General features: G+C 42.4%; 1 protein-coding gene across 1 annotated transcript; it reads right to left on the bottom strand.

The window, feature by feature from the left end:
• Window positions 1-3,912: 3,912 nt before the first annotated feature.
• gbp (glycogen synthase kinase binding protein) lies at window positions 3,913-6,063 on the bottom strand. Its single transcript, XM_018678725.2, has one exon. The coding sequence runs from the start codon at window positions 5,717-5,719 to the stop codon at window positions 5,201-5,203; it is 519 nt and encodes a 172-aa protein (XP_018534241.1). The 5' UTR covers window positions 5,720-6,063; the 3' UTR covers window positions 3,913-5,200.
• Window positions 6,064-22,084: the final 16,021 nt, after the last annotated feature.

Below are 22,084 nucleotides of genomic sequence, written 5' to 3'. Positions count from 1 at the left end.
CACCAGCCGTCACTGGGCCGTCACTGAGCATCTGTCAGCTGTGACCTGTAGTTTTTGCAGCCTGGTCAGAGGTGGAATGAGGAGGAAGCAGGGCTGTGCTCTCCAGGATCAGGTCTGGGAACTTGACGGTGTCCTGGCGCCACCAACAGGACACCTGCTGTCATTACACCGCAGCAGAGTGTGAGGCATTGAATCTGATGATGTAAACTGGTTCATCAGGGGAAAAGTACAGAGGCCGTGTTGACTGCACAGTAACTGAGGCAAGAACAGGTTTTAAAGTTACACTCATTCACACTGTTCACACTGATCATTCTTAAGCTTAAGCCCCTTAAGCTTAAACACTAAACTGTCTTTTGCTGCACTTTTACGTCATGCAACGACAATGAAGTTGCCTCTAATCTAAAATAATCTACATAAGTAAAAGAAAAAAGTAAATTTAAATATATTACAATCACAGACAATCATGCAGAATAAATAAGTATTAATACAAATAAACAGAATTAATTCATATTGGCCTTTAAATCTGCTTAAATACTTGCTTTTCATATATTTTTGTGTGTTTTTGTCTACTAAAGTAACACTATTAATAGCATTTAATATGTGTATATTTCATTTGTCTCATCAAACGTCTCATTAAAAAAGCAGAACTATAACTCATAATTATGTTCTACTATACACTTGTACTGTCATATACTTTAGTACAGAACATATTAATCAATTAAACAACAGTCAGTTAATTAAATTAAAGCTTCGTCAGTTTATTTTAGATTTAGACTTTTGTTATAATGTATAAATAGGTTGTATTATTATTGTTGCAGATGTTAGTGGAACAGGACGTTGTCTCTTCTTTCATGCTGCAGAAAACCTTCATCTTTAACTGATGAGTTTGAGATTATTTAAATATCAGCACAGTGAGTGTAGCTGCAGCTGTACATTTCCACTGCTTTGTTCAGTCGTGTAATTACAGACCTGCCCAGCTGACAAACAAGTTAAATACCTCCTCACTCAAGTTCATTCATGAATTCATTCCAGTAGAAACCAGGAACACATTGACCTCATTGTTCTCTGACACATCAACACTCCTCTCTGCTGTGGGTCAAACAGAGTCTCAGGGTTTAGTTTACAGACTTTATGTGGAAATAAACAACTTTTATTAACAGGAAACAAAACTATACTCCCAGATGTGTATAACTGGTTTACAGCTTTAATAAATTATGATTCTGCTCTAGAATCAGTTAAATTCACAGTGTTTAACAGTGTTTATTTAAGCTGTGGTATCAGTGTGGATGATAATCAGTCCTGATTAACGTGAAATTTTGCGCCGTCATTCGTGGTTGTTAGCAACACCAGTTGCCAGCATGCTAACAGCGCTCTACAAACAGCGTAGCAACATGTCCACAGATAAAACCTGAACAGTTCTCTGTGTCTGACTGACTTCATGTAAACTAATGAGACTGAGCTGCTATAAACAGGAACATTAGCAGAGAGTTCACTGCTGCTGATGTGAGGAGCAGCCATCTTGGATTCTGATGTAGAGGTTGGTGGAGGTTGCTCTGACTTCAGGAGGCGTTCAGGTTCAAACTTTAGACTAGGGACTTGAAAACTCTGACTTTAGAGTACAGCTTGAACGCACCATAAACCTGCTAAACATCAGCATGTTAGCATTTAGCTCAAATCACCACAGTGCAGCCTCACAGAGCTGCTAGCTTAGCTTAAACTGTTAAGATTCATCCTCACTAAATGTCTCTGGACTTGTTCTTTTTGTCTTTTTTTAGCAGCTGAAGATCACTGCGTATGTTTTTGGAATATTTGTCACAACACGACTGATTCTGAGTCAAAATCAGACAGATTTTTGTCTGAGTATTGTTCCAATACAGAAAGACGAGAAACTATCACGTAGGCACAACTAATAAGGCGTGGGAACAAGGTCATTAAATTGAGGTGAATGCTTGATGCTGTTTATGATGCAGTGAATAAAGATAATTATACTTTTATTCAACATTATAAGTTTAATCCAGTGAGGTTTGTGTCTGTGATAACTCTGCCAGGACGTCAACTTGACTAACAATCATTTTATTGTGGTTCCAGGTTATTGATCTGGTTCCTTAAACATATTTATTCACATGTTTTTCTTCAGATGTCACCAGAGAGACTCAGTTCTTCCACAGCTGTCTTCATCTGTTCAGTCAGAAAAACGAAGCCGAAACGTCGATTTGTTTCTTGTTGTTTCTGGTTTTGAATGAATTCACAGAGACGGACACAAACGCACCTTCAGCCTGGAGTCAGACAGGTGAGCGAGGAGAGAACATCACCTGATCTGCCAGCAGGCACAGAACGAGTGGTCTCACCTTTTTCTTTTCTAAGTGTGTGAGAGCTCAGAAATACAGTCGCAGCTTTGCTATTTTTGTCTTCGGTGTGTGTGTTGGTTGCGTCAGGGATGCAGCGGAGCCGTGAGTGGGAGGCCGACCTGAAGAATAAAGCAGCCGCCCACACAGACGAGCTGCTTCACACTGAAACTGTCAGACTCACTGACTGCAGCTCTGTGATCAGATTCTACATTTACACTTTATCGTCTCTGCGTTTGTTCACTTCACTTTGCAGTTACATTTTTAAACAGCAGCTTTATTTGGACAAAATGAAATCTGAATGTGAAGGTTTGAGACTCGTCTGTTGTTGGACAGAAACAGACCTGTTTTAATCCAAACACTCTCCAGATTACTGCTGATAAAAGCAGTCGTTCCCGATGAGTTTGAGTGTGTGCAGATATCACTGCTCTCAGATCAGTTTTCTGTTCTCACAGAGATGAATCTCAGTCTGTATCAGGAGGGAAAATGTTGAATCATTTATCAGGTTAAAATGCCTCAGCCTCTCCACTCAGAGGATCCACTGTTTATCTGCTGCTTTATCTTTGACCTTTAAAAAGTATTTTCCTCATTTTAGACTGAATGATTCATTTACAACTGAAAAATAACAATTATTGAAATAATGGAAATAAATGTTAGTAATCACCTCAGTGCTGCAGTATCAGACTCAGATGAATGATACAGTTCATCTTTTACTGTGACTGTTTGTGTTCGGTGCAGAAGCAGCAGGTGATTCGTCGTTTCGTTTGCTGCCTGAGCAGATGTTTGATTTTTGGGCTGATTTTATCCACTGATGTCGTCGTTCTGCAGAGCGTCAGTCAGCTGCTCCGCTTTTTAACAGACTCTTTAAATTAGACTTGATCTGGTTTAAAAGACGCATCAGTTCTTTTTGGTTCCAGTTTCTCTGATGAGCAGATTGGTCTCTGTGGACGGAGTATTTGGAGGTTGGTGTTGGTCTGCGATGGATGTTTATTGAAATGTTAACAGAAAGTAATGCTCAAAGTTTTCTTCCTTTATCTTCATGTAAAGCACTTTTCTTGTCTCATGCTGCAGCTTTAAACGTTACATTTCAAACATCAGTGTGAACCTGCAGATGTTTTAAATTCACCCTGGTTTTTGTTGGAGTAAGAAACCTCCAGTCTGAACCTTAACATCCACCCAGAGACCCTCCGCTCGCTGTCAGCTCCGTCTGCTGCTGCTGACGGATGACGACACTCACCCTCAGTAACCGAGCAGCGACAGCAGAGGGAGCCGCCATCAACAACACGCAGGGACCTCGACTGGCTCTGAGCTCCACGAGGCCACCGGAGCAAAACATGTTTTTCACTGCTGGTGTCATGCCTGCCCGCTGTGATCCACTGAAGACGGGGGAGGGGGTATTTATAGGCTGATAATGAGCATGTGTCCTTCCAGACCACGTTGTCCACGCTCACAGGCCCAGAGGAAGCAGAGGAGGGGACTCAGCTTCACATGAAGGACAAGACAAACTTCAACAAGTGAGGGAAGTTTCTGGAAAGGCTACAGCGTCTCCAATAAAGCTCCACAGAGGTTTGGAAAAACAAAAATGTGTTTATTAAGACAACAACAACAAAAAAGAGGCCCTGAATACTCAGGAACATTATCAGATACTTCGGTACGAAGCAGTCGTGGTGATTTTTCTTTTACACAGAGAAGAAACGGAGAAAATAAAAAACACAAACAGAACTCCCGGAGGGAATTCCAACAAGGTGAAAGCACCACAGAAGTGTTGTCATGTGACGTGCCGACCCCCTCCCTCCCCGAACCCACCCCGAGCATTACAAACAAACAGTTACACATCAGCCAAAGCCCTGTGGGAACAGGGCGTGTTTTCTCCTTCGTTCCCATGCCCCCACTCCTCCACGTGTCCGAAGTGTCCACGTTCCCTCTTTGAAAACAAAATAAACGTCCAGAGGAGAGGCGTGGAGCTGCCGCTGACAGAGGCACGGCGTGGCGTCCGGCGGTGGGACCCTGGGAACACGTCCTGAGCCGCTTAAGGCTAAAACACCGGCATCACACAGGCTCGATTTCACTGATCCGTCTGGTTGAGGTCGAGTAAACCGGTGAACAGAGCGGCTCTGAGGGTTAAAGGACGACCCACTGAGAAGAGAAAGAGGAGGGGGGGGGTCCTTTGCACCCAGCATTAGATTGTAAACAAAATGGACTACTAAACCTCCCACCTAACCCCCCCTGTGTAATTATAAAGGTCTGCCAAAGCAGGGAATGGCTAGTTTACACTTCAGCCATGAGACCCCCCCCCCCCACACACACACACAAAAACCCGGATAAATTCCTGAATGCAGTGGTGAATAAAAAATGACTTCCTGCCACTGTTCACTGTGACTCCACCATCCCTCCATCCACCAGCCATTGTTCAGGACTCCATCTTAACACACAAACATACATGTCATGTGTAGCTCTACATCTTACAGGCTAACATTAGCCCTTCTAAAGATTCTGAATTAGCTTCTTCTGCTCATATATTTGTTGTTAAAGTGGGTTTTTGGTGGCTTTAACTTCCACCCCCCCCCCCTCCCCCTCCCCAGCCCGGACGTCTGACCCACAAGGAGACATTCAAACATAAACAACACGGCTCATTAGCCGGGTGGCTAGCATGTCAGCTAGGCTAACTGCTAGCAAACGTTGCAGACGAATTCGATGAAAAACCTTGATGAAAATTAGAAAACATAGCTACCAGTCCTGTGAAATTTATTCTCTAAACAGTCCGTGTGTACAGTCTCGGTGTTGCTGTGGAGGTAGAGGGGGAAACGCTGCGGCGGAAACCCCCCGCTCCCCCCCGCGGTCCGTCCGTTACGTTATCAGCACGGCACGTTGTCCGCCGCCTTGGGGAAATCTCCACAGTCCGCGGCGGAGAACTGCAGCCTCCTCACGGCCTCTTTAATCAGATTCCCCGATAAAATTAACTCCTGGAGCAGCCGGTGCGGATCGTCCTCCTCCTCCACGCCGATCCTCTTTTTGTTCCACGGTTTAATTTGGTCCCAGTCCTGTTCGCCGTTAGATCCGGGGATGTTGTACGGGCTTGCCCTGCTGCTCCCCCGGTGCCCCCGGGTCCGGAGCCGCATACAGCAGCCGTTGCGTTTCTGCGCCGGAGCTCCCGCGCTGCCGCTGAGGATCGCCGCCGGTTTGACCCCGCCGGCGCCGCCGCCGGTGAGCCCGTGCAGGCAGGACATGGACACGGACACCGTCTTCTGGTGGCCGCCGCTATTGTTGTGGAGCTGCAGCGCCTCGCCGATTTTCGTCACCAGCGCGTCCACCTCTTTGGGGTCGACGGTGACGGACTGCTCCAGAAAGATGTAGTTCTCCTTCCGACAGGGCATCGTGGCGGAGATGAGTCCGGTCTCTGGGTGGAGGTTTTCGGTGTGTGTGTATTCTGTTGTCGGGATGAATGAGAGCCCCGGAGCCGCTCCTCGCTCTCACCACGCCGCTCGGCACTAACCAACAACCCGAGTTGATTTGTAAACAATGGGTGACGCGTTGTGGACTGTACCATGTTCCCTGCGAAGGGGAGGGGGGTTTGTAAACCAAAATAAATTCGGTGATTACACTTAACCAACGCGACGAATCACCGAGCCGACATTTTAAAAACTTACTTGTACATTTACAACATTACAACACAAAAGCTGATGTATAACGTGCGTGTACGATGTTGAGCACGTGCTCCGGTTTCCCGCCTCCACCTAACCACGCTCCGTCTCTGGACTGCTCCCTCCAAATGGACATTACATAACTCCTAACTGTCTGCTGCTGTCTGTCCAGGCAAAACAAACAAAGCACTATTTTTTAATCACACAAAAATTATTTTTAAAAATCAACATGAATCCACTTCATTTTATTTACACAACACTCCAGTCATTTTAAAGCGTGAGCGCGCGCGTGCTAAAACCAGGATGTGTGTTGAAACATGTTGTGTAATCACTGTTCACTGTTGCACCAAAACCTGTGACCCACAACATACACGGACCTTATGATAAATGCAGCTCCACATATCACACACTTTATTTTCAAAGCAGTTATTAAACAGTTATTATATTGTGTATACAGCAGGAGAAACTCCTCTGTATTAGACCGATAACCTGTATCTAAACAGACGTGTGCAGCTGAAATAGTTGTCTGTGAGTGTGATGAGTAGAAGCAGTGTCTGGCAGCCGGCCTGTATACAGTGACAATAGGAGGAGGGAGGAGGGTGTGTGTCTGCTGGAGAACACCGTGTACATTTCTGTTTCTGAGAAACAGCAGCCGGGCTAAACCTGACGCTCCAGTCAAAGAGAGAGGGCCCTCATGACCATAAAAGGAGCTACTATCACCGCCACCACGTGGTACGTGAGCCAATCAGGCGGCCCCTGGCTGAGGTTTCCTGTGTGTGTCAATGGCAGCAGCAGCAGCAGGAGTCCAGTCATACTGGAATCCAGTGAGGTTGTAGCAGTTAGGGGCGAGACCAAACACTGAAACCGAGATAAACTGTCACCACTTCCTCCAACACAGAACAAGAACAAGTCGAATACAGCTCAGAGCACACACAGAAATCTATTCTTACACACACTGTGCTGTTAGTGTGCACAACTTTTAAAGTGAAGAGAGGACGCGTTCAAAAAGAATAAAGTTATAAAGGAAATAAACCTAAATCAGGGAGCGATCACTCAACACATAATTATCCAAACATTAGATTAGATTCTGATCCCAGGTTTAGTTTGGAGGATTAGCTGAAGTGAGTTTAAGTTCATCTGTTATCCAGTGGTTAATGTTACAGAGACTTCTTCCCGTCCTGCAGAGGACGGACGAGAGTTAATTCATATTCCAGATTAATTCATCGTCCACTTTGTCCATAAAACATCAGAAAATAGTGGAAAATACCGTCACACAGCAACATACACTCCCTGACCACTTTATTAGGGACACCTGTAAAATCCAGTCCAACAGCTCTGCCACATGTTCTTCCTTTATCAAGCTTAAAATGACCATTTTCTGTTTCTGGTGTTAATCAACCTTTATCCCTCTGTAGTCGTGTTGTACTGGGCTGCATCATATTAATGTGTTTCTAATATTCGTCCTCCTCATGTTTGTAAATGGGACAAAACATTAGAAACAGCTCTCAGAATAAAGCCTCACAGATAAAGACATGAATCCCTCTCTGAACATTATTATCTTTGTTGTACTGGATCAGCATTAGAGTGGCACCTGTGAAGCTGGGAGGAGGAAATGTTTATGGATAAACTCAGGGTCTGTATTATTATTTTTTCAAATAAAAATGTTTTCTCACATCCTTTTTTTTTCTGTAGGAAGTGAGATTTTAATGCGACCTCGCCTAACTTCCTGTCAGTGTCCACGTCTATGGGAACGACGGCTCAGATCAGAAATGAGTGATTCAGAAACAACCTCAGACTCTGCACATGTAAACAAAACTATCTAGAAAAGTTCTTGTGTCGGTTGAGTCATGTTTTAACCCTCCCTCCCTCTTCCAGCCTCCACTGCTGGATTCTTCATCTCTCTACAACACCAGGAAGTGAGCTGGCAGAAAACTGGGTCAAACACTTCCTCAGTCTTTCATGTCTTCCTGTACGTGAGTCAGCGGCGGTGTAAACAGCCCCGGACAAATTCCTGTTTAACAGCAGCTGCTCTCACACATTCCCTGCAGCGACGGCCGGCTGACCTCATCCTCTGTCTTTGTTTGTGCCCGTGTGAGAGAAAAACAGGAGATTAATAAACGTGAGGAGAAAACACGGAGCTGTTGTGTTGGTCGTCGGCTGGAGCTGAGTCAAGGCCTGAAGTCACATTCACAGCTGCGGAGGTTGCTCTGGATTTAGCGGCGGGGTATAAATAAAGAAGGAGTTTGTGGAACTCACATTCATCGGCACCAACAATAACCCTCCAGCTGGCGTTGAAATACAAACCAGGAAGTGCAGTTTGAAGGCTTATAAGGCTCATCCTCTGAGAGTTTAAACGGGAACCAGGCCTGTGTCTGAAATCACTCATTCACTACAACCCACTCACTAAATACAGAGCTCAGCGCTAACAAACCGTAATAAGTGTCTTCAGTTTACCGCTGCCTTCTATTAAATCACCTTTTAGTCTTATGATAAATATGCTTTTTATCTGACTGTATTTTAGTTTATTTAGATTTTCTAAACTCCTTAATAACTGGATTTAATTGTACTTTGTGTTTATTTTACACTTGGTCTTGATGCTTTGCTAGTTTTATATAAAAACTGTGTTTATTAAGACAAGTCACTTTCTCACAGCACAAATGCAATGCATGATGGGATATATTGCTTGATTAGTGACCATTGGTTGTTTTCCAATTCTTACTATACGGTTGTACAGAGCTACAAAGTGGTCAACTCACTATATAGTGAGTACAGTGTGATTTCAGACACAGTCTAAAGCTCTTTTCACACTGAGGACGTTTTGGTTTTTTTGCTACAATTAATTCGCACGAGCTGCTTGTTTTTGTTATGAGTACTTTCACACAGAGCGCCAATACTACAGGACAAAAAAGCAATTTTATTTAAAAGACAGTTGATTTTTCTGAGCTTTCGCACCATGAGTAAAGGTTGTCAGAGGCTCTGGGTCAAAAGATCCCAGTAGTTGGTTTCTGCCTCCCCAACAGGACCTCAAACTGTCCCACAAACATCCTAACGTTACTACCCGCCAAAGTGGAACGTCAGCTGTGTTTTTGTGGGCAAATATCTTGTATTTCCGTGTTCTATATTGGCGTCATGCTGTTTGTGAAAAGGCCTTAAGAGTCTGAAGCCATGCTAGCAGCTCTGAGAGGCTAAATGCTAAGCTAACTGACAGGATTTTTATATAAAGTGTTAATCCGCCGCTGAAAATAGTCCCCAATAAATAAATAGTTTATTATTATTATTATTTGAGGGATCAGAAAGTGTTTGTGGATTTGTTAACAGGAGGAAAAATGCAGAAAAGAAAAGAAAAGTTTCGAAGGTTCACTCCCGGCTCCTGGAGGTTTGGGAAGCTGCCGGCTGCTGTGGCTAAGTTTGGGAGTGTATCTTTAAGTTCCAACCCCCACCCCCACCACCCCCACCCCCCGCAGCGAATCCTTTAAACGTCCCATTTTGTAATCGTTATTTTGACCGTCCATGCTTTACTTTCTAATGGGCTGTGGTGCTGGAGATGAATGGAGAGCAGAAAAGAAAACAGGCTTTTCAGCCAGGGGATCAACTTTGATAGCAGTTGGAGGGCGGCCAGCAGCTCGGGTTCACTGGGTTTGTTCCCTCCATTCAAAGAGAGAGAGAGAGACGCCATTTTTATCTCACCCCCTCCTCCCCTCTCTCGCTCTCTCTCTTTTAGACACACCTCTCTCTCTCTCTCTCTCTCTCAGAGGAATGTGAGGAGGTTGCACATGGCAGGAAGTAATATCAAAGGATTTATTTGTTGCTGTGTTGAGGACCTGCAGGCCTGTGGGCGCTGTGGCGTAAACATGAGCAGAAATACAATCACAGCCTCAATTATACACGGCAAATTGAATAGAAAAGTTATTGAATGTGTTGTTAGAGCGTGTCCCTGAACCCGACAGAGGGTCACTCAGCTGATGTGAGTTCTTAAACAAGCTCCGTAAAGACGTGGTTTCTGCACAGAGCTCTGACCTCAGCCTCATCCAACAACCTCTGGGATGAAGTGGCTGTGACCCAGACCTGATCTCCAACAGAGAATGGGAGTAAACTCCTGTAGCCGAAACCGGAACAGCGGAGGCTGTAGCTTCTGGTTGTTTGAATAGTTTATTCCTTGAACTTGGAAACAGCAGTTGGCAAAACAGTTTCCTCTCAAGGTTCATTAAAGCAAGGTACACACTACAAGGTAAAGTCAGCAAAGGTTTGATTATCTGATGGTTGTGAAGATGATCTTGTGAGATTCTCCTGTGGTGTGAGGTGTGTTCAGAGTGGTTTTACCCTTCAAAGACGATCAGAGCTGCCCCGATAAAGATTAAATATTATTTCCGATCAGAAATACCTGTTCTGTGTGTGGGGGGAATACAGAGAAGTGTCATGATAGCCAATCAGGAAGCAGCTGACTGAAGACGGAAGCACAACAAACAAGAGACGACATCGGCCGCCGCGTTTGTTTACTCTAAAGTCGTGTTCTATTTACAGACGAGATCGGAACTGGGGGTGATGTCACCTTCGAGTTGACGGCGTTCCAGTTGGAAAACCATGGACGTCTTTATAGACAACTTCAAAACAAATCTGCTCCACCTGAAGATCACCTCAGAGTCCAGACTCTGGTTGTTGGTGGTGAATCTGTTAGTGTGTGGTGTGGCTGTGTTGGTCTTCTCTCTGCACATCACACACTATAAGAACACAACTGTGACATCTGTCATTATCTGTCGTCATGTGTGTGTTCTCTCACGTTTTATAAATCAGTTTTGACTTTTGAGTGTCTTTTAGTGCGTGCCAGGTTTTAGCTAACTTCCGCAAAAGGCCACCCTAATCAAAATAACGTTAAAGGACACACAAAAAGCTTAAAGTAAACAGACACAACATGCAACACATACTAAAACTGCTGAGAGGTTTATATGAAAATCCCATGAGACACTGAAAAAGCATAATTTGCTTATAGTCTTGTTCCATGATGGCACATGTACAGACCTCATACCAGAGAGCCCCAGGCCTTCTTGTTGGATCCTTCTCCCTGCTCAGTTTTCCCAACGATGACATTATTATTATGTAAGTGGAGGTCTGTTGTGATTGGTTCTGATAACTTTTCTGAGGATTAAGGTTGGAAACAAAACTCAGGTTAGACAAATGTATTTTGAAGAGAAAACACATGTGAGCAGTAAAACGATTCAACTTCCTGCCTCAGCTGTGACCTGCTGTAGTTGTTTTTCTGTACCAACATTTCAGGTGTATTCATTTTCGTTTTCGCCTCCTGATGAATGCAGGCTGTAAAAGAAAACTGAAATCTGCCATAAATCAGAAACCCTCAAGTTCACGTGGCGGTTAACAGTTTAATCATTAACGTCAGAGTAAACTCTACTCAAGTATTTAACAATTTAAAGTCACACACTGAACCAAAGTCCTGCTAAAATACACTCTCTTAACTTTTTTTAATTTGACTAATATTTGGATCTTTTTTTGTTTAATTATAAATCTGTTGAGTCAAATCCATGAAGAAATATGCAAACCAGCACATGAAGCATGTGAACCGCCTCATAATAAATCACACTGAGGCCATCATCAGTTTATGTTTGCCTTATTACATAACCTAAAGTCACAGAAACAGTAATGGACACCATGTGCTTCCTATGTGTGTGAACACGAGCTTAAGGTTTGAGGTGCACTCGTACGTGAGGGGGTGAAAAGGGAGTTTCTCCGAGCGCTCCCTCCCTCCCTCCTCCTGCTCCTCTCGTGGCATCGCAGCATTGATAAACAGAGATTATATGATCACGACAGGCTGTAAAACTCCTCCTGGAGCACAGTTACTGATTCCCTGAATGCACCGAGGAGCCAGCAGCAGTTACATAACACTGTTTTAGGTATTTATGCATGTGTGTGTTGAAACTTCTTGCTGACTCTGGTGTTTTTTGTTCAGAGGCAGCCAGCGGCACTCCCCCCACCCCTGCACACGTCCACCAGTTTTCTTAATCTGAGCAATTTATCAAGTGAATGGACCTCAGATGGAGTTTCTGTGAGGAGGATTTTTCACTTTTAACAAACAAACGTGGTTTTTATATTCCTGGAACACCAACACTCTCCTCTGTTTTTGTGAACATACAGACAAATAACTCAAACATTCAACAGAAACTGGGTAAAAAGTGATCTTTAAATTATATGAAAACAGACCAAAAAACCCAGGGTTCAAGGTTGTAAAGTATTTTCTAATTTTAGCATCTACATTTTCTGATTTCAGAATGTTGCACTGTTTTATTCCACAGTTACCACAGTTATTGTTAATAAAGTCCTGCAGGAATTGTATATTTTTGTAGGCTAACGTAGAAGTTAGCATTAGCCTTGTTTCCTCCACAAAAAGCCAATGGAATTTTTAAATTGGTTTTTGGCTCATTACAGAAAATAAACTTTGACCAACTAAAGTTTCTGATCCTTCCAGGTTTGGTTCATCAGTTCAGGAGCTGATTATTTCTTGACGTTTACGGACTCCACTTCTAAGCTAATGTTAGCTACTGTTAGCGCTGTAGGGGAATGAGAACAAGCACAATCATATCCTATCAATATCCTATCTGGTTTCAAAACTCATTTCTGCATCTCTTTATATACTTGACTAATTACAGATTAAACAATCTGATTCAGTGGCACCAGACACAAAGAAAGTGGGATATTGCTCCACTAAGAACAAATAATAAAACAATGGAGGAAAGCTTTGCATGTTCTCTATATTCTGTCAAACCTTAAATATGACTCTTGAGAATCTCTCAGTCCTCTTATCAGAACCTCAAATGCTCTGTTGGACTCAGCAGAATCTGTATTTGCTTTGTAATCATTCTGTATAATATGTGTTTTAAAACCAGGATCACTTTATTTAAATGAAAAACATTAATCTGCATAACCATCTGTCCTGCTGATTCATCAGCTATCAGGTTCAGGATCAGGTCCCACCAACACAAACAGCTGGCTGTTTTCCAGCGGAGCCATTAGTTCCTGCCGCTGGCGTCCCTCCAGGGACACGTTTGATTGTTGCGCCACGGAGCAACAACACAACCAGGCCAAGTCCTTCCTCCTCCTCTGAGCACGGTGCTCGTAATGACTGACTCTCACCTTTGTGTTGTCTTTGTTAGAGGTGGATGTGACACCTGACGCAACCTCAATTATCAAACTGTCGATCTTCTGTTGTAGGATCTTGGACTGGTTTCAGTTGTTTTACAGACACTCAGAGCAGAACGGGTTTACATTTAAAGAGTGGGTTTAATTCATTACAGAAAAAAAACATCTGTGATGCAATGCCATTAAAAAGCAGTGGTTGAGTGAGCTAGAGACTGAATGAAGAGAGGGAGCGGCGTTAGCGAGAACAAAGCAATGAATCAGAGAAATAAAACGTTTTCTGATTGTTTCACTGTGGTTACTTTCAATAAACCCAAACACTCTCACACCTCCACACAACCCTGAGGGAAGCTGCCACGCCGCTGGATTTTCAGAGCAATGGGAAACAAAATCATACATCATCCCATCCCTGCACCCTGCACATTGTGTTTTTTACACCTTTATGTGTCATTGTTTTAAAGCTGTTTCTTTTGATAATAACACTGTATTTTTGGGACAGTGTGTATCACATGACTGTGGGTTTATTCTGTTTATGGCAGTATGTTAATTTAATTACCACCACCAGCAGAAAATGTAAAGTTAATATTTTACTGTCGGATCTTTGAAGTGTGTTTACAGTCAGTGGCTGGGTTAGTGTGAGTAAAATGGCAGCATAAGATTTAAAAAAAAAAAAGTGATAAAAATCGCACATTAATAACTCAGGTGATAAACCTGAGGTGATCAGAGGACACTGACATGATGTGGCTCTGAGGCCATGTTCCCAGGCCTCTGCACGAAGCTAAGCTAATGTTTGAGCTCCGGGTTTGATGAACTCGAGGCGACGTTGATATTTCGGTGAACTGGACTGATTAAACAAAGAGCTGTTGCTTCATGACCTGCTGAGCTGAGCAGGGTTAAAACACTGATGTAGGACAATGTGTGGTTTGGATTCTAACACATATGAAGACACACTCTCTGCTGTAGCTGCTCATAAGACATGTAAAGTGTTTACTGTTAAAACTCTGCAGCGTTTCAGGAGTTTATCACATCCTGACATTTTATTACATTACTTTATGACAGTGTGTGTTATTATATGATAATTAGCAATGTTACAATTACACACACACACTCATTAAACCACAGAGTCGACCACGCCAACATTGTGCGTCATACTGAGCTGCTGCCTGACAAAGACAAAGCAACTCATAATAAACAGGCGTAGAGTCACATTTAATAATGTGAGCTGCAGTACATGTTAGACAGGTATAAGAACAGAGAAGGGTCATGAAAAACTAAAACTCCAGTAAATAAATAATTTAATAACTTAAGTTTATGTTTGAAGAACAACCTCTTGTTTGTCGAGATGGTGTACGGTGTTCCACAGGGATCAGTTCTGGGTCCTCTTGTGTTTTCTCTTTACACCAACCCTTGGCCATGTAGTTTCCTCTTTTATGCTGACGACACACGTCTTTATTTGTCTTTTAATATTAAATAACTGCTTCAAGCCAGACAAAAATATCTTAATGCAATAAAAACAGAATGTCTCAGAATGTTCTGCAGCTTCATGCAGACTGAAATGTGTGTTTTTGGCCTTCGTATTATTACTGAACCAACGACTGTATTTTACCTCCATATAAAATTACTGACTCAGTCCTGCCTCTTTAAGCAAAGTTGGACAAGTTGTGAAAACTAAAGTCCACGTGTGAGAATTTGTTCCCTGAACGCAGCACGAGGCAGTGAAACATGTTGACACAAAACACAGACGTGCGTTTTTGTTGTTTTTTTCCAACCGGCATATTTCATCCTCCTTTCTCTGCGAGTCGTTGTTGTCAAAACACTGAGCAGAAATCTGCCAAGTAACCTGGGAGATAATCCTGCACACACACACACACACACACTGGGGAACTAATACAACATGCTGTGTGTGTGTTTATGTTTCTTATGTTCTTACATCCTCTGCAGGAGGTTGAGTTCACAAAGATTAAACAGCTCCTGTTTCCTGAAAAACACCACAAAGATGCCAGATGTTAAACTAATGAATAAAACACAGCAGAGAGTTTTAACTTATAGAATGAGAAATACTAACATTCATAAATATAAATCTCAGTCGGGTTAAGCCAAAGATAACGGTCTAATTGGTTAACACTTTAAGCACCAAAGTCGCAAAATTGCGACAAGCAACGAAACTGAAAGAAACACACCATGGCTCCAGATAGAGTGCCAAATCTTGTTACCACTTTCCACCACTAGATGGCGGACATGTGCTGCTTCAGTCCTAACACCATTACAGGGCACAAAGTGTACGAAGAAATGTCGAGACGTCTGTTCAGTGTTGAAGCTTTGATGAATTTGTCAAGTACGTAATCCAATATGGCCGCCGCCATGTGATGTCACAATATGCAAATTAGACGATTCAATTTACTCCCATCATAAATATTCAGTGTTTTTCTCATTTACAGCCCGACTTCATCTCGAACCACCTCCAAGCCTTTTGGATCCTTGATGTCTTAAATACTGCGGCGTCTAAAGGGTTAATTAGTCCTATTTAATTATTATGGGAGGAACAAAGACCAGTTTTATTCCAAAGTGTTTTTCACATCATGTTGTTTGACATGAAGTTCAAAATAAAAGAGACCTGTGTGAGCAGTTTCTGATCCGATGCACCATCAGCACAATTAAAATGGTTCCAAAGCTCATTAACAAAAAGAATTCATACGATTATTTTCTAAAACTCTTTGGTTTTCTTTTACAGGGAGAGAAGGCAGGTCTGTGATTAGAGGGCAGGTAAACAGGTGAGTCTGAGTAACAACCTCACTCTGTATAAAATCCAACAACATCAGTGTAAAATGTTGAGCAGCTTCCTGTTGCTGCAGATGGATTTTCCTTCTGCTTCATTAAACTGAAGCTCTGAGTGTTTGTTCTGCTTTCCAAGGATGATCTCCCTGTGGTTTATATGTGTGTGTGTGTGTGTGTGTGTGTGTGTGTGTTATAGTGGATCAGGGTCACAGCAGGGTGCGGCTCGTTGCCGTGACATAACAACTGTGAGCCTGGAGAGCAACCAGCAACCAATTACTCTCATAGCCAATCAGATGTGTGTGAGTGTGTGTTTGCTTGTAGGTGTGTGTTTGTGTATCTAAAGAGAGAGAGAGAGAGAGAGAGAGAGAGAGACACTAACATGTTACCCCACTGACCTGAATAGAAAAAAACTGATTCATTTTCTTTGTGTTTTTCTCATCCTTTTTATTTTATTTCATCTTTGCATGAGTGTAATTTGTATTTTTACATTATGGTCATGTCTGTAAATTGACTGTTTGTCATGAATGTTCCTGGGTTTTTGTTTGTAAACCAGTTTTCCTCCAGAAAAACTTCACTTCCTGTGTTTTTTCACCTCATGTCGCCGTCGTCCTCAGCAGCTGGAGTTTACCCAGTGTTCCTGAACTTAAAGGATAACTGGTGTTTTTAAACCTGGGTTTTATTTTCTTATGTTTTTGGGTGTAAATGGCTGATAAGGATCAGCTGCTGCAAGACCAGAAACGTCACTGTATATCAATACCAGACTCCATTGACAAAAACAGGGATTTTACTGGGAGCTGCTGGAATACCACTGCCTCCATCTGTTAGTGTGTTTGTGTTACTGTGTGACTTTCAGTGGTGGAAGAAGTAATCAGATACTTTTTATAAGTAAGAGTACCACACAGTAACACAAACTAACTGACAGTGGTATTCCAGCAGCTCCTGTGTTCTGCTCTGTAAAATTAGGGTTTTTGTCAATGGAGTCTGGTATTAGTATATAAAAACATGTTTGACATGAATAAACTAATAAAAAAGGAGAGATGTAACATGACTAATATGTTCTATTTTTCACTAAACCAATAAAACACAAACACGTCTATAAACTGAATGGTTTCCTCCAGCTGCAGGTTTTCAGACTCAAAATGAATCAGACTCGGAGGAAAACTGAATCATGGTCCTGAGCTCTGTCTGCTGTCTGGAGGTGAGTTCAGCTGTTTGTCCTTGTTCACAGCTGCAGCATCAAAAAAACAAAACCCAGGAGGAGCAGAGGATCATGGGAAATACTCGAGGGAGGAGGAGGAGGAGGAGGGGCAGATATTACTCACCTCTAATCTGCTGGGAGCTGCTACAAATACTATGAGTGTGTGTTTCCCCTCGCTCTTGTTATTGTTTTATGAAGGCTTGTGTGTGTGTGTGTGTGTGTGTGTGTGTGTGTGTGCTCTGAAGAAAAACAGTTATAAATCTATAAAGCACTCGGAGCTGATTAACCCTCAGTTTTGTCTGCAGGTTCAGACTGTGCTACAGCAGCCTGCAGGTAACCCAGTGTGCAGGTAAAGTTTACGAAGCATCAACACGGTGGGAAGAGGACGTCGTTGCGTCTGTTCTCCTGTTGATGCTCTTCTCTTTGTCTCTTCACTGACTCGATGAAGGACAACCCACCGCCAAACGAGTCTCACCTGGTGACTCTCAGGATCACCTCCAAGAGTTTAAACACCTGGGGCTGCAGGACTCTTTATATTTACACTCTTTACTGTCAATAGTTAAAGCAGATGATGAGGAAGGTGGAGGACGACGCTGCCACTTTATTCTTTGTTGTGTGTGAATAAACAAAGGCTGTGAAATCATCAAACATCAGGCGTCTCCATGTTCCCTCTGAGTTATTATCAGTCTGAGTCCTGCAGCTGATCCCAGTTCAGTGTCTCTGACCTGCTGATCTGGACTTCGTCTCTGTTTGCTCGGCGGTGGACGATGCACTTGTGGCAGTCAGTTACTATTTCTGAGAATCCCTCCCTCCTTCCTCCCTCTCCTCCCTCTCCTCCTCCCCTCTCCACTCACTCTCTCCCTCTGTGTAATGAAGCCCAGAGGCTTAATGTTGTTGTTGTTGTTGAGTCTGGAGGAGAGAGTGCACGTGGCCCAGAGAGTGAGGGTGTAAGAGAGAATCTAATGCTAATAATAACAGTAATAGCTGTTAATCTAGTTGAATCAGACGCTGCTGTAGATCATCTGCAGAGCTCGGTGACGTCTAACACCTGTGATACTGAACCTTATCTCCATACAAGGCAGTAATCCTGTTTATATCCAGGACCACAGACCACGTTTAACCTCTGACAGAAGCTGCAGAGTAAATCTGAATCTGTGTTTTGTGTTGTAAAGCTGCAGCAGCTGGACCGAGGTCCGTGCAGCCGCCATGTTTGGTTGTTTTGTTTACACCGAGCAGACACGTTCTGCAGTGATTTATCAACCGAAACCTACCGGACTGCAGCGTTAATAAAACATCCTGCAGGAACCTTTCTGCTTGTTTCACTGTGGTGTCAGGAATATTTTATCCCACTCTGACCTCTGCTACAACAACACAACAAGAGTGAATCAGCCGAACGGAGAGAGGGGGAGAGGGGAGAGAGGGGGAGAGATGGACCTGCTGCCCTCTGATATTTGATCACCTGTCACCTCAGCAGCCAATTGGCTTCCAGCCCTGATTCACTCCTTCACTTCACAACTTCTCCTCCCTCTCTCTCTCTTTCTGGAATAAACACCAGCTCTGAGCAGGTTTTTTTTTTTTACGTGTGTTGATGTTGTGGTGTTTTTATACACTGAAACCATCCAGTTCTCACAAACACACACACGTGCATTAAACACTGGTCAGAAAGTGAAAGTTTTCTAACACAAAACTGAAGTTCAGACAGAAACACTGAAGTATCTAGAGATTATTCTAATATTAGGATTATAGTTTGTGATATTATCAGCTGTTGTTTCTTTGTCACATCCAATTCACATATTTAATTGTGTTTGACAGGTGATGATGATGCTTCAGCGCAGACGTTTGAGTTAACATGGTGTGATATAATTTACATATTTTGAAAGAAACAAAAAACCCAGTAACACTTTTCATCAGGCTACACTTCTTCACCTTTAACTAGCTGCTTATCAGCATGAATATTAATTAGTCATTATTATTAATCCATGACTGCAGCTACTAGGACATTAACTAAGTGTTGTTGTACATGAATTATGATCTTAAGTGTTAATAGTGTAGGTTTTTATCTTGTGCAGTTATATTTTGTGAAGTTGTGTTGGTTCTTTAAGTATGACTGTGAATTTTCATTTGTATTTATTGTACAGCATTTTATTTAGAGTTTAAAACGCTGAAAACTCAACATTACAAAATAAAGTTCAAGCTGCACATTTGTTCTTAAAAGAAAAAATCTTTTATATGTTTGAAAATGTGTGAAATGCTCCATTAATAAGAAACACATTTCTTCTTTTTTATCCAATCTGTTTATTAACGTTTTCCTATGTTTTTTAAGGAAACACAAGCACAACAACAACAACATGATTAAATCAACACAATAATAAAACAAGGACTAAAAAAACTAAACAAAACCAATAGAATAATAATAATAAAAGTTCTTCTAATAATGATAATAATATATTTGGTTGATCTGCTGCACGTCGTACGTATTCTCACTTTAGTGACGGACAAACAAACTCAGGATTCCTCCCTGATGTCGAACTCTTGTACAAGCTTAGAGAAAGGTTCCCATATCTTTCTAAACTTCCCCAACGAGCCTTAGGTGTGAACTTGATTCTTTCTAGTTTAAGATTATCTTTCACCCACGGTGGATGTGAGGGAGGGAGTTGTAACAAATGCAACAGAAGCAACGTCCGGGGGAAAAAGAGACGTAGTGCTCAGTCAGTTTGATCAAAACCCTTCACTCAGCAGTTCTCTACTTCGTCTACTTTTGAGTTCACTGGTTTAAAAGTTCATAGTTTGAATTTAGCAGAACGTGGATCAGCCTGAGGTCTGTGTTACTACGGTGGTGTTTCCACGTCAACGCCCTCCGGGACCAAAGATCTCAAACAGGCCGCTCAGAGCAAACAGTGACCGAGTCGCCATCGACCCGTCTGGTTTCCACGCAGCCGACCTGATCCGATGCTATTTCTGTCCCTCCAACCGTCTGCGTTCCTTCTAGGAAGCTGGCAGCCGCTGTCCCCCGCTGAAACTTCACACTGCTGACTGTTTGGACTCTGAATATAGAAGCTGAGCACATTCACAACGTGATGCTGCAAAGTCCATCGTCTTGTTTGTTTAGCTGTGTGGAGCCTGGTCATTGACGACTGTTTCTCTGGATAGAAAAACGACTGCTGAAAGCTGTAAGATGTCACTTTATCTCAGATGTTTCCAGCAGTTTTCAAATCTGGAGAAATTTGTCTTTTGTCCTGTGTCAGTGTTGTGGTCGCCAGAGGTATCAATCTGACCTTGTACCCAGTTTTAAGCCTCGTTTTTAAGATACACCTTTTAGATCTTGGTGGTTTTTAACTTTATATCTTAACCTGAAGGGTTTTAGTCGTCAGACGTCTGAAGTTAGCATCAAAAGTCTGTAGTCTCATTTAGACACTCGTTAGCAACCACCTTTTTTAAGACACGTAAAAGCTTCAAACATCAGGAGTGGGGGATTTACTGACCCATTTTATGTCGGAGAATCAAACCTGAAAATGTCTTGAGCTTGTGTTAAAACCACAGACCTTATTTCAGACATTTAACCAGAAACACACTGACTGTGGGACGAGGGAACAGGAAGTGCTAACATTCATAACACTCATTCCTGCAGCTCTCTATTGATAGATGCCTACCTACATCCACTTGCTGCCCTCAAATTCCACAATGAAAGAGAAAAAGTAGAGGCCAGGGCTGGTACACTGCATCCCACATTTCTTTTTACAAATGAGAAAAAAACAGTTTTGCAGCTCGATGATCAGTTGGCGTCCAAAGTCTCAATTTTCTGGTCACGAGTGAACTATTAAGTGTCTGCTACAAAGGGAGCAGTGAATAAGTGAACAGGGAAGTGATTTTAGACATTGTAGAAAAGTCTGACTGTTTTCAGACAGAAAACAAAGTCAATATAGAAGCAGCACAACTACAAACAAAAGCCACATTCAGACTGGACGTTGAGACATAAACGACTTCATGACAAACACCTGTCGCTAACAGCTAACCTACAGCAGCTGTCTGAAGTGAATTAAGTCAGTCCAGCAGTCGTTCTCCTGAAGTATTACTTTATGTTACGTGGTGTTACATGTGTGTGCTGTGCAGCTGCAGCAGAAATGTTCACTATGTTTGGTATGTCAGTGAACCAGAGGAGCTGCTGCTGCCATAAGGGCACGTACCCTTATCTGCAGAGAGGCACGTAATCATTTTACAGCTGCGGTCAAACAGGTGTTTAGAAAAGTCACAATAAACACTGGAGCTAAAACCACAAATTAAAGGTTAAAGGGGACGAGAGGAAAGAGGTTTTTGTTGTTGTTTTGGGTGAAATGATCCTTTAAAAAACAAGGACCATTGCAACACTTGCAGCTTTACATATGTACACATGTATGTGCATGTACTGTACCCACACTCTGACTCTCCTGTACACACCAGTATCTACAGTTGGAGGCAGTAACAGTACACACTGTACCACATGGTTTCAGTTTTTTTAATCTAATCTGTGCTGCTGATATACATGAACTCACAGTCCTGTGTTACAGCGTCACTGTGTCCTGCTGTGGAGGATTTTACCACAAGATGAGCAGCTTTTAATCATGTTGACTACAACAATTATAATCACATATAATCAGGAAATGCAATAAAATAATAACAATAATCAAACAATAAAACAATAAAAATAACTTCCAAGCAATAAAAATAATCAGGCTGTAAACTAATAAACGGAATCAGTTGTTTCTGGAGAGCTGGATATTTGTTATATAACTAACTTTTCTGTTTTTTTAACCTGAACCTGAACATGTCCTCACAAATATAGTAATATATAGGTACCAAACACACACACACACACACACACACACACACACACACACACACACAGGTAAATGTCAGAGGAGGTGTAAACATGAACTCATCCTATAAACACTGTTTACAGTAGCAGTGATCCAGGCTGCGCTGTGATTGGCCAGTTTTGTCCTCGC

Source organism: Lates calcarifer, linkage group LG15, assembly GCF_001640805.2.
Source record: "Lates calcarifer isolate ASB-BC8 linkage group LG15, TLL_Latcal_v3, whole genome shotgun sequence".
Taxonomy (NCBI): Eukaryota; Metazoa; Chordata; class Actinopteri; family Centropomidae; genus Lates; species Lates calcarifer.
This window is presented reverse-complemented; position numbering and strand designations above follow the sequence as displayed.

Coding starts and splice junctions, on each gene's coding strand:
- gbp (XM_018678725.2), bottom strand. CDS start 5,719: ATGCCCTGTCGGAAGGAGAACTACATCTTTCTGGAGCAGTCCGTCACC.